Source organism: Lagopus muta, chromosome 6 (genome assembly GCF_023343835.1).
Source record: "Lagopus muta isolate bLagMut1 chromosome 6, bLagMut1 primary, whole genome shotgun sequence".
Lineage (NCBI taxonomy): Eukaryota > Metazoa > Chordata > Aves > Galliformes > Phasianidae > Lagopus > Lagopus muta.
In genome coordinates, this window is record NC_064438.1 from 17,682,089 (window position 1) to 17,695,171 (window position 13,083).

A 13,083-nucleotide genomic window follows, 5' to 3' on the forward strand; every position below is an offset into this window, starting at 1 on the left:
GCCGAGACGCCGACTCCGGGGCCATGCCGGCAGACTGCTGCAAAGCAGCGGGCAGACCCGCCCGGCAGGGCCGTGCCGCGACACGCCGGGCCCCTGAGGGAACGCCGCTCCGGCCGTCGCTGCGATGACGGGGCCACTCGGGGCGCTGGCAGCGACTCCGGTCCTCCCCGTTGTTCCGCGAGCACGCCTCCCGTCCCAGGGCGCTGCCGCCAAGACGGGGCAGCCCTCCTTTCGGGCGGGTAGCCGTAGGCGGCGGGAGCGTCGCTTGTAGGGGTAGGGAAGGGCGCGCGGGGAAACAGGACTCTAACTCCGGGACCCGGGTGAGAAGGGCTGGAAGCCGAGCCGGACCCGACCCGCTGCAGCGAGGCCACAGCCGGGGGCGGAGAGGAAGGTGGGCCGCGCGCCGACCTGTCGCGGTGCATTGTGGGCCCCGCATTGATTTATGCACGAGCCGCAGAGGGCGCCGGGAGACGCGGGTGGCGGCGGCGCGGAGGCGGCGGTGGCGGCGGCGCTCGGGGCTGGCGCGGCGCGGAGCTGCGGGCCGGCCGGCAGCGATCCGGGCTCTCTGAGAGCGCAGGACCTTCACCGCTCCTCCGGACCGCGCCGCGGGTCGTGGAGGCACCCTGCCCGGCCTCGGCCGGCCGCTTATCGGCCGCCACGGACGTGGAGGCGGCGGTGGCGGGCGGAGCCGGGCCCGGCTCGGAGGAACCGCTCGGTAGGGCCCGGAGAGGGGGGCTCGTTCGGATCTCACGGCACCGGAGCCTCCGCGGGCGGGCTCGGGGTTGAGGACCTTCAGCAGGGAGAGAGGCGCGGCCCGGCGCGGGGCAGAAGGCTCCGTCTGTTCGCCCGGCATCTTTGTTTGGCCGGCTGCTGCTGGGGAGAGGAGCGGCGAGGCCCGCACGGTCGCATTCCCCCGTTCCTCCTCGGGGCCCGAGCCGGCCGGGAGCTGCCTCAGCGTTCGGCTTCGCGTCGGGTGGAAGGCTGAGGGCTGAAGAAGGCTTTGCAGTGACGGGTCTCCCTTCCCCGCGTCTTCCGACCCGATATCGGCTCCTCGCTGCTGGGATTATAAATGTTTGGACGGAGACCCAGGAAACTGAAAGGTGAGCCTCCTGTTGGAATTCGCAGAAGAGAAAAGGAAGGAGGCTTTTCCAAATCCCTCGCGATAAAACTCGAGCCGTTTTCCCATGCTGCCCGTATTCTGTTTAATAATGCGATTGTGACCTGAGTGGGATTTCCGAGCCATGAACTGTTGAAGCTTTTGCACCAGAGCGTTGGACTACGTTGTTTTTCTCTCTGCACATGATTCCTCCATCCCAGCTGTTGCAGGACCTATGGGCCAACAATAGACTGGAGGTTAATTCTCACATTCTTCTGTGCTGGGGACTTGGCTAGTTAGCTGGAGTTGCTGCTGCTTTTTATTGGAGTTGCTCTTTATTGGGCAGTTTTATTTGTTTTCACATACACGGGGTGTTTCAGCTAAGCAGATGTTGGACTGAAGCTGAATGGATGCTTTGCAATCCACAAGATTTTGGAGGATAAGAAAAAACTACTAAAAACAGAAGAACCGGTACTGCTGGAAACCTGGAGCCCGTTTTCCAAGCCTTTTTATTTTATTGAGCAAGGTAAATAATGTAGTGGTGTTGAAAGTATAGGGCTTGCAGTAATCATACACCAAGATGTTGCAGAGCACTTAAGGGTATTCAGAACCTTTCAGCAGACTCAGAGGTATAACCTCGTTAAAAGCCTCTGAATAAGTTTAGTTTTTCATTAAAATGAATGTGGAGCTTAATGCTGAGAACAACTGATAACTGAGTGAACCATTTTGTGTTACAGATCTCTGATGTTGAAAGAGGCTGTCTAAAGAACTTCAGAAGTCTTAAGTGGTTCAGTGAAAGAGTGCAATTAATCGTTTGTAAATATTTGTATGTTTTTCCAAGTTTTTAAAACACTTGTTATCATAGCCATTCGTGATCTGTTAGGTCTCCTAAAAGTCCTTTCAGTTTGACTGTAGTAAAGTACTTACATTTGCCTAATTAATTGTATTCATACTCTGCCTTGAATTATTTTCAATTACCTTTACCTTTATGTTCATTTACCTTTTTTAAAGGTAAACCTTGTTTACTTTTATTCGTAATGACAGCTGCTACTACTCTGTAATCCATTTTTCTTTTTTTTTATGTTATTATCTCCTGAATTTGGACTATGTGGATTTACCTCTAGTTTAAATGCATCACATTAGCAGTGGGTTTTTGCAAGACAGCAGCATAAGTTCAGAGTACTATTTTAGATATTATCTTTATATGTTTGAAGACTTGGAAGAAGCATATAATGATTCTCAAAATATGCAGTGTAATCAGTAACTGGTTTAAGTATATAATTTTTGGTGGCTTGTTGCATGCCTTATCTTTGTTTTTTAAAGATCTCAGTGGCAGTTTGCTCTTAACAAAAATATAAGTCCATTAAAATGAGATCATAGCTTAAAAAGCAGCTGTAAAAATCTGGTTTTGCAGGATGTCACAGGATTCTCATTATGGAGTGATGCCTTGATTAAATTGATTGTCTACCTTTTCACCCACAATCTTAATGAAATAGTGGCAAACACTAAGGTGTTGGCAAGTGTTGCTGATGCTATCATTGAGAGACCTAAGCTGATATTATGGATAGTATCCAAAGTCCCTTTGCTTATCCTGTTTAGATTTGTTTGACTTAAATGTACTGTCTTTGTTTTGTCTTGTTTTGTTTCAAGATGATGTGTGAGGTGATGCCAACCATCAGCGAGGCAGAGATTCCCTCTGGGGGAAATGGAGGCCATGGTTCAGGTTCCCCATTACAGTCAGATGCTGATTCCCATTTTGAGCAGTTAATGGTATCCATGTTGGAAGAAAGGGATCGCCTTCTGGAAACACTAAGAGAAACTCAGGAGACGCTAGCATTGACCCAGGGCAAGCTGCATGAAGTTGGTCATGAAAGAGATTCCTTGCAGAGACAGCTCAATACTGCACTTCCACAGGTATGAACGTTTTGAAAGGAAGCTGTTTTCTGATAACTTATCTTTGTTGTTTTTATTGTTGTCTTGTTTATTCAATTTACTGAACAGCTTATCGTAGGGAAAGATCAATCCAACCTAATACTTTCCTGAAGTATTTGTTGGTGCTTGTTCACTTTGAGAAAGACAGAAAAGCAAGGCGAGTAGAGAACATCAGCCCCTTCCCTCTAGCATGCTTTCCCTGTTTCTGGCATTTCTTTGGCTCAGGAGTATGAGGTTGTTTCTGCATTGCTTTGTTTAATAGAACCTGGTGGACTTTTTTCTGTCACCACTGTATTAGTGTTTCTTACTGCCTAATTCATCTGTGTGCCTAAGAAATATGTATAGACCATTTGGGGGAATGAAACAGGCTGTTCTGATACTGTTACAGACTTGAACTAAAATTGACTTCTGGAGGATGCAATCTGCCCACATATAGGCTGTAGTACTTAACATATTGTATAGAGCAGTAGTGTGCAGTTAAGAGAGTTCATAGATGTCTACAGATCTTCTCTGTTCTTAGTTACTCCATTCCAGTCTTAATAAATAAAATCAAAACCAACTGAACTTTGAACATGCTGGAAAGCTTTTGATTGTAGGCAAAGCAGAGACCACTTTCAGTTGTCAGTTAACTATTGACAGCCTTGTACTTTCTAGCCTGCTTGGTTGTTGTCCTGAGTTTGTCAGTTTGTCATGGTGATGTTGGGCTTGCATGTCTTATTACAAGAAAACATGTAAATTATTACAAGTATTTATATGTTCCTAAATACTGTGGTTACTGTTCATACTGTTTAAAGCAGTGGTTTCAAACTCTCCTATTTCCACTGTATGACTGTTGATACGTTAAATAATACTGGAAATTACTCGGGGACAGAAACTAAGAAGTAATAAATGTGAATGTAGTTGGATTACAGTGTTATGATGGAAATCAGAAAGGAGAATTTTCCAACCTTTGCTGCTCCCTGTGTTAAATCATGTGCTGCAGGCAAAAATCATTCTTTGTTTTTCTGTTGCTTTTTAATGTAATAATTGTGGCTTCTCTTTAGCTGCTCTTCCAGGTGCATTAACAGGTGCCATTAACCAGTTGTATGATCTGTAAACTGTTACACTTGAATTTGTGGCTGAGTGGAATCACCAAAGCTCTCTAAGCTGCATTATGTCTTACCTTTTTCATTCTCATTTTCCTTCTTAAATCTTGTGAGCTACCAGTGTGTAAAGATTTTTTTCTAAACCTCTATGAAAGATTCAGGCAGCTCAACAGTTCCCAGTTTCATGTGTGTCACACTTGTATGTTTTCACATGAGATCAGTGGGGAAGCAAGTCTCGTGGTTCAATTGCAGCATTATATAAATACAATGCAAGAATGGATTTTTGTAGATTTTCTGTTGGAAAATAACATTGTCATGTTGTGAAACTGTACTGCTCCTGTCTTGAGTCATGCTTAAGCTCAGATGGTAGTGGAAAGTGAGAATTGGTGCTGCTTTCAAAAGTTGCATTCACAAAATAACTCATTCTTGCTGCGGATCAGAAGAGTCTTCTGTGTTTGACAAACCCTTGTTGTTAGTATGGCAATTAATTGGTTACTTTGGATTAGTAAATTTCTGACAAAATTCTAATTTAAGTTCTGTTAAGTGTTCAGTAGAAGAACTTTCTGCTGGCTACGGTATTTGGAACTAGTCAAACTTTTTTGTTAATTATTTCAAGCTGAACATTCTTTTGAACTGCTGTCTCAAACAACTCATTGTTCAACTGTGGATTTCAAGTAGGGGTGGAAGCAGGATAACTTTACTGACAGATGCATTACATTTTTTTTCAGGGAAAAAAAAAGGGCTACTTGGTGGTGCTATTTTTTTCTTTTAAGTATTTTTAATCAGAGTAGATGTTTTCAGTTAAGTAGAAAGATGTGAGGATCAGTTTGAGTGGTTGTGCAAACAGCAGTATGATGGTGTGAATCACCGAGTCAACATCTAACAAATGTATTATTTCTCCCCTGGCCTAGTTTGTATGTGCAGCTAGTCTTTGTAGTTGATTCTGGGGCACGTTATCCTCAGGAGTGTTGAATTGACTTGTTTGTAGGTGTACTTTGTCGTTTATGTTTTTAGCTGAATCGACCAGTTAGACCATTCTGATGATTGATGGAAACTTCTTGTGTATAAGGGGTAGGATGGCAGATTGCTTCTACACCAGAACTTTTCTGGTGTTCGTATGAAGGCACTCTATTGACGTTGCTGCTCTGAATTCCCTGCGTTCATTGAGTTTCTGTAGTATAGTAAAGGAGCCTGTATCTCTGTGTAGGTAGCTACAAAATGGCAAGTACTTGTGTACTTGCACATCTTAGTAAGTTATAAAAATAATTACAGTTCATTCTGCTGCAGTGATTTTTTTCCCTTCTCTAAAACGTTGGAGAAAGAGACTCTTCTAATGAGCTTGTTGTATGATGGGCAACTAGTAATGTAAGGGCATCTGTTGCTGTTCTCATAAAATCAGAGCAGCTATTTAGAGTAGGAAGACTTTTGTTGTGGTTCTCTAGTTCACAAAGAGAAGAGCATTCGTTATAGGTGTGCTTTGTTACGTTCACGTCTAAAATTGACAAGCCTTTCTTGTATGAACAGTTTAAAGCAAAATTTGTCAGCATTGCCTTGATAAAGTAACTGGTTTCTGTTTAATTTAGCAATGTTTTTTTTCCTGGGCATTATCTCTTACCTTGGTTAAAATTTACTCTGACCTTGGAATATGAATTGGATGAAATCAAATTGCCAGGCAAGAATTCAAAACCATTTTTGTTCTTCCTTGTATTCTTCACAGAGATAGTGAAAATGCACTTTTTACTCTGAGAAGTTAAATAACTTGTCTTTTCAGTGTAAACGCATTCAGTTATGATATAATTATGGTCAGATGAATAGCTGACTCTGTTATTTCCTTGCCCTTTTTGTACTTCCAGTGTGTTTTCTACATATTTTAAGATAAGCATGCTTAAAACTTATAAATTAATCTGAGAAATGCATGGGACTGTGGTGCGTTTCAGACTAATGTTTTGAACGTAAGGTTGATGAGTTCCAGGTGCCTGCTAGCTGTGGTGTTGAGATGTGACAGACTGGGCTTCAGTTTGTTGGTAGAATTCTATGTGGATGTTTCTGTGAATGCCAGCGTCGGGCTTGTTTTGGATAGAGAAGACTGCCATTTAATTTGTGGACTCATAGCTAGCACAGGTAAATGTACAGTGGATGAATTCACAGCAGGTCTTATCAGGATAATTATATATGTTGCAGAACTTTGAGCGCTAATGAACAAATGCTGTGCTGTTGTGATAAAGCAATACTCTTACTGAGATCCACCTTCATCTTACAGTGGTTGCTTTTTAGTCTGAAATGTATCATAACATGAGCTGTGCAAAGCAGCTTGTAAATGAAAGGTACTTCTTGTGTTTGTCATGTGGTTCTGTTCTGCATTGAGAAATTCTGTATGGGGGCATAGATTAGGGACAGATGCGAATTTTCTGTTGGAGGCTCTGTGCGCGTGTGTGTGTGTATAAAAGTAAGAATGCTTACTGTAACATGGAATTAAATACGGAAAAAGCTGCCTGCAGTTTTGGTTTGGCTTCAGCTTTACTGGGATGCCTGCCTTATCTTAATTTAAAGCAAATCCCCACTAGGTCATCTTTAGTTGCGTTCTATTTAATAGTAAATGTTTTATCACTGCTACATGCTTCTATTAAAAAAAAAAAAAAAAAGTAAATCTATTTATACTTATGCTCAGTTAAGTTCAGATCTGTCTCTATATAATGATTTTTCTTAGTCTGAGAAATCGATTGTCTTGCATGCAAGAAATATCTAAACTTTTAGTCTGAAGTCTGCCCTGGTGTTGTTTAGTAATGGTGAATTTATGGATTTAGCTGTCGTTTTATTAATGGTGTTATTTGGATTTCCTCCAGGCGAGTTTTAAATAATACAGGATGTCATAGACGGAGAACTGAGGTCTTGAATTGTGCATAGATATGAAGAACATGGCTGCGGAAAGTACATTAATTGAAGGGTTTGCCAAACTTTGCAGTAGCTGAAATTTCCTGAGCGTTTTAAGTGCAGCTTCATTTACGGTATTCACAACTACTCAGCCTTGAGGTGACGTAGCCTGTTGTTACTTCAGCAAGATGCAATTCTGGCTTCTGAGTAAAAGCCATTAGTCTCAGCAGTCTACTCAGGATTGATAGAGATCTAAAAGGTTTCAGTTGTGCAGCTGTGTGTCACACAGGCATAGCCTCCATCTCTCACCCAGCACTGTGACAGCAGAGATGAACGTGAGTCTTTCAGTTGCTTTTTCAGACAAGTGTAATTTTATTCCTGTTTATGTTCAGCTGCTGAGTTTTCCTTGGCAGTTACTGTTAGTAAACTACTGGATCGTCTTCATCCATGTAGCTAAAGTCAGATGGAGGTATGGGTTAATGTTTAGAATTCTTCACTGACTATAACAATAAATCTCAGCTTCCCTAATGTTTTTTCATTACAAGGCACAGAAAGAGACAGCTTGTGTCCAAAAGGCATATGTTCAGGACCAGACCCCTAGCGTTTGTTCTGGCTTCTCAGTTTTTCATTTAAATGTATTTGTGCAAGTTCAATGAAACTGTGCTCTTATGATGTTCTATCAATCCCTTTAAAATTAATAGTCGAAAGCTACTGTTTTTCTTTTCTTTGGTTGATCAGCAGAAGGATGTACTGGTGACTAAATAAAAATGCTTTTTGTTTGTTTTTTATTGGTGATTTATGGATGTAGCTCTGAAAGATGAGGCAATGATTATTTTTCTCACTCTTCAGTCAGTGTGCACATATCTGAAAATGGGTTTATTAACTTATGATGTGCTGTCATCAAACTTGCAGGCTGACCAACAGACCACGTATAAGCTTGAGTGAGAAGAGCTGTAACCAAAGCAAGCAGTTCATAAAACATGTAGTGTATTTAGGACAAGGTAAACTTTGCATATATGTGTTCACTTATGCTAATTTTCATGTAGCCACCTGTACAACAAGTAGTGTTTGCTTTGGTATTCTGAAAATAGAAAATTATTCATCTGCCAGCCCTCCTGCTTTTTCTCTGCTTTTTAAGTGTATACCTCAAAACTTCTTCTAAGATGGTTGTTCCAAGACTTGGGGGTTAGTGTGGCTACTTATTTCCAGTTTCTCTCTAGAGGTATTAAAAAAGAAAAAGAAGCCCTTGGCTTTCTTTTAAGATAATAACAAATTTTTTTGTTGTTTTTTTCTTTTGTTTTTTTACTCTTAGGAGTTCTTAGTGATTAAAACCACAGAGCAATCTGTATTAAGTTTCTCCATTCTGATACATATTTGGGAGATGTGAATGTTACGTTTATTGACGCTGTAGGATTTGAAGTTAAGACTATAGCTTTGTTTGTATGCTTGCATTTTAAGTTAATGGCCTTGTGGAAACTTGACGTCAGGTGCTTATAGAGTAATCATCAAAAGACTGCAGATAATAAACACTCCACATCTGATTTTTACTCAGTTATGCTTGGTAAGTATTCACTGTGCATGATGCAATAACACCAGATTAAAAATCAGAAAATATCTTCCAGAACATAGCATAAGAACTGAGGTCAGTATGTAGATCACATATAGTTAAGTGTTCTCAGAGAACTTATATCTTTGGAGAGAACTTACTAGCTGTCCATCAGTAATTTTATAATTCTCAGCTTAGCCCTTCATCCAAGAACTCAGTTAATATACATCTCTCTTCCTCTTAATTTTGCACTTGTGTTTTCTTCCCTTAGAGGTGTATGTCAGGTGTCTTTACGTAGGCTGTTTTAGCAGTTAAAATGGTTTGCATCTTCAGGTGTGTGAGACTAAATGACACTATTAGCATTAGAAAGTGTTTCTAATAATTTCTTGTATTTATGAATCTCAATCCACAATTAGTTAGAGGAGAAATATTTAGATTCTGTGTTTTGAGTAATCTGAGTGTTCGTAGCTTTCTAAGTGCTTTTTTTTCCCCTCAGTTTGTCTATGTAGTCTCCAGATGCGAGTGAGGAAATGTGTTGAGGTGCTTGCCAGGAAAAATGTTTTTGCATTCTCCAGGCTGAGAAAAGAATTATTTTTTTGCTATTGAGTGGAGTTTTTCCCTTATTAGACATTTTTTTCACAGAAATGCATGCAAACTGTTGGGAGATTCAGACATACAAGAAATTATTAGAAACATTTTCTAATACGTGACAACATCTAGTATCGTTTAGTCTCACACATCTGAAGATGCAAACCATCTAACTGCTAAATCTGTTGCTACATTTTGTAAGTTCTGGATAATTTTAATAGTGAGAGGAGTATGCATCTGTAGGTCATTCGAGGAGCTTGTTCTTCTGTTCATTTATTCAGAACTGGAGGGGAGACTGATTACAATAATCCTTAAAAGTTCTGCTCTGGTTGATTTTGATGTTATTTTCCTTCAGATCCTCCACAAACTAATGTGACCAGTCTTTTGCCCCTGACATCTGTCTGTTTTGGACTTTATCTTGGGTTTCATTGTAAGCTCTACTGCAAGTTGGCTCCTTCTGGCTGTTGTACCAAGGCTCTGGGGCCTGTTCTTAAAGTGGCTAAAGCTGTAATGTTTTCAAGAAGAGAAGCTTTATGACTTAATCTTCTCTTCTGCTATTCTACAGTGGCTAGCCTTGAACTATGCTTGTGTTTATGCTCGTGTCTGCTCAGGAAATGGTTTTTGAGGGTGGTAGTGAAAATTTTAACTGGAATATAATTTTGGTTGTGTTTGAAATACACTGGGACTTTCTTGGGAGCAAACGAATAAGAACAGTCAAGATATCTTTTCCTGTAGTTCTTCTGTTTTATGGATGTTTAGAAATAGTATTTGGCTTTAGAATGTCTGCTTCAAGGTGCCGTGATGAAAAGGTCCTTATGCTCCCAGTATTAGGCATTGTCACATATCTTCGGGACAGATTTTAAACAAATGCCATGTGGCAAAAAGCTTGAAAATTTCAATAGAATGTCTCTCTGTCTAGTTTTGTTAAGAAGAAACGGGAAAAAATCCTCTTGGAAAAAAGCCCGAAGTGTTTTCCATTTTCCGCAGCCTTTAATTCTTTTCTGTAGCAGAGCAACTGTTGGGTGTGCTCGTGCTGTGCCATACCTTACCCTCTGTTGCTAGCGTGTGGTATAGTTTGTTACCCAATTCCATTTGTCATCTACTCATCTAGAAATTTCTGCTTGTTTTTTAATGATCTTGTTTCCCCTTTGTAAATTGATACTAAGTTCAGTCTTGTGCAATTTAAATGTCTTGTAGAGAAACATTGCATTTGGAAACAACTTTTTTCTTAAAAAGAGCTACAGGATAGAATATCTGATGAAAGTGAGTAGAAGATGTGCATGACAGGCTAACGAACTTTTTACTCTAGGAAGAAATGTTTCTTTTTCCTTACCTCACACTGAATCACACAGAATGGCCTGGTTTGGAAGGAACCTCAAGGATCAGAGGTCTCCAACCCCTCTCCCACATGCAGAGCCACCAGCCTCTCCATTTAATACTCGACCAGGCTGCCCAGGGCCCTCTCCAATCTGGCTTTGAACATCTCCAGGGATGGGGCATCCACAATCACTCTGGGCAGCCTGTTCTGTACCTCAGATTTACTGACCAGCATGCAGTATAAGGATCTAATTATACAAGCTTAGATTGCTGATGAATTTTCACAGTTTAAAACCAAGACAAAATTTTTCAGGAGGTGCAGTCGAAACAAAGAATTTTTTGTGTCAGTTTGTACAGACTTTATCTGGCTTTGTGGCTGAATGGTGTAACTACAAATGTAGCTGGGTCCTTGCACTAGTGAAGTTTAATCATTGTCTTCTCAATGCTGACAACTTCCTGTAATGAGAAATAGGATTTATTTTGACTGACTTGAAAAGGAATTCAGGCTACCCAAATCCTCTGTGTAAACAGTAAAACTTTCTTTAATGTGCAGAGGGTTCATTCAGTAAAGAGGATTGTAAATTCCTGTTATTTTAATGGTACTGGTTATCTCAGTAAACAGAACCAATTTGATTTGTCTGGCTTTTAAAACCTACGTATGGATTTAAAGTGGGATCCTATAATAAGCCACTGGGAAGGGGGAGAAAGATCTGAAAGTGGAGTTGCTTGTTTGTGTTTGGCGCTCAATGAAACAAACTGCTTAATTTAAAAAAAAAAAAAGTCCAACTGCAAATGTTAAGCTGTTTTCAGAAACAAAATTGAGCAGAAAAGGAATTCTGCAGTGTTCTTTTGGAAGAACATCTGACTCGATCAATGGTGAGGGTTAAATTGTGGGTTTGACTTGTGGATTCTCAAATGCCCATCACAAAAGTCATGTAGCCATATCTGCTGTTGCCAAGTGTCATAGTTTAAGCTCATTTTCTCTGCCCTTCTACCCATAAATGGGATATCTAATACTTGAAGTGTGGTATTTTTTTACATCTGAATTCTGCTACAGCTGTGTTGTTCACTGTAGTTCGTGAATGAATAAGATTTGTGGATTTACTGTTCCCAAGGGGAACCTGCATTCTTACTAATTTATTATCCTTTAAGGCTCTATTATGTCATATTAAAAGTCCTGACTGACATCTCACACTTCAGTCTCTTGCTTCTACTAGGGTTTAAGACATGGGCTACCTCTTGCATCGTAAGTTGGAAACACGTTAATAGAGTTCTGATGTAATTCAAAGGTCATTTAAAGACTTACTTTGGATTCTTTTGTGTGAATAGTTTCCTCTGGCATTAGGAATTTTTCAGATAATCTAAACTGTGTGGATATAGAGAATGAGTCTTTACCTTAGAGACCATGGTTGGAAGACCAGAGTGTGCATGAAGGGCAGTCTTTGAGACCTCATATATATGGGTAAATGTGGTTGGGGGTCTTCATGTGTGTCTGCATGTTTTAGGGGAACATTTAAATTTAGTATCTGTCTCCAGGCTGTATTTGCTGAATTAGTTTTGGGTGAATGACTAAAGTTTGGCTTAGATAATTTCAAGGATGCCTTGGGATACTGCTGTGAGTGTTTTTGTAGAGTAATATGTTTTTTGTGCACTTTGGTACAGTTGTTGGGGATAAGGCTCTGAAGATCAGTAGCATTCTTCATTAGCTTTGTGTCGAAGAACATGGGGCAGGTGCATCTAGTTCTTTCGGAACATGCAGCTAGAGTTTTTGGAATGTCATTAGAGGGTGTGGTTCAACAATGCTGTTGTCTTAAATCTGAGCCTTTGTTTCAAGAAATAGGGGATTAGGTCTTGTAAAATGGGAATTAAAAAGCTTTTTAGGGTTTTAGCTTTCAGTGCCGTGCAGCAAAGAAACTGCCCTTTCCTCTGGCTGTAGATTTATGTTGATAAATTAAATTGGTGCAACTGATTCCTTGTAACTGTAGTCTCCAGAGACTGCGTAACACTTTCTGTATGCTGTGTAATGGTTATAAAGAATTGTCCTGGGAGGTAGTAGAGGAGAAATGGGCCAAGCTTGTATTATCTCTCAAAAGAGTACAAGGCCTCATGGTTTCCTGGCTGCATCATCTTTCCCTCATTTGTAACCCATTGTGGAACAGGAGCTTATTCCTCTTTGAAGGCCAGGCTCCTCACCAATCCATGTTTTGCTGCAGTATCTGGTGCTGGTCACAGCTTGTTAAGATGCCTCTTTTCTCCTTTTTTTTGTTCCTTGCTGTTGAGTGTTGTTCAATATCCTTGAATGTGTTCTGTGAGGTAGCATGTTTTTTGGGTTCAGGTGGTGGTTATGACATTTGATGAAACTGTTTGTTTTGAATGTCTTTGTGCAGTCAAAACAAGCAAGCAACAAAGCATTAAGGTAAGCGTAAAACAAATGTTGACAATCTGTTACTGGGTTAAGCTTTTGTTTTTAAATATTAGACATGTCTGCTTTGAGATGTGAGATTATACTCTTCGAACAGGTTTTAGAATAGTTTTTGTTCGTAAAAGGAAACTTTTTAATAGAATGATCTAATTGCTTTCATTCCCAATGTTGCAGATTTGAGTATTTAGCTTCAGCTAGTAAATTCACTTAGCTTGTAAACTGAGTG

General features: G+C 40.6%; 1 protein-coding gene across 8 annotated transcripts in view; it reads left to right on the plus strand.

Annotated features, from left to right (window-relative positions):
- Positions 1-572: 572 nt before the first annotated feature.
- Positions 573-13,083, plus strand: part of PPFIA1 (PTPRF interacting protein alpha 1) — a 55,266-nt gene continuing 42,755 nt past the window's right edge. For all 8 annotated transcript variants that reach the window (XM_048947873.1, XM_048947877.1, XM_048947875.1 and 5 more), the window contains exons 1-2: positions 573-1,622; positions 2,747-3,010. In XM_048947873.1, coding sequence (XP_048803830.1) covers positions 2,747-3,010 — 264 coding nt within the window. In that variant the 5' untranslated portion in view covers positions 573-1,622. The remainder of the gene's footprint in view (positions 1,623-2,746; positions 3,011-13,083) is intronic.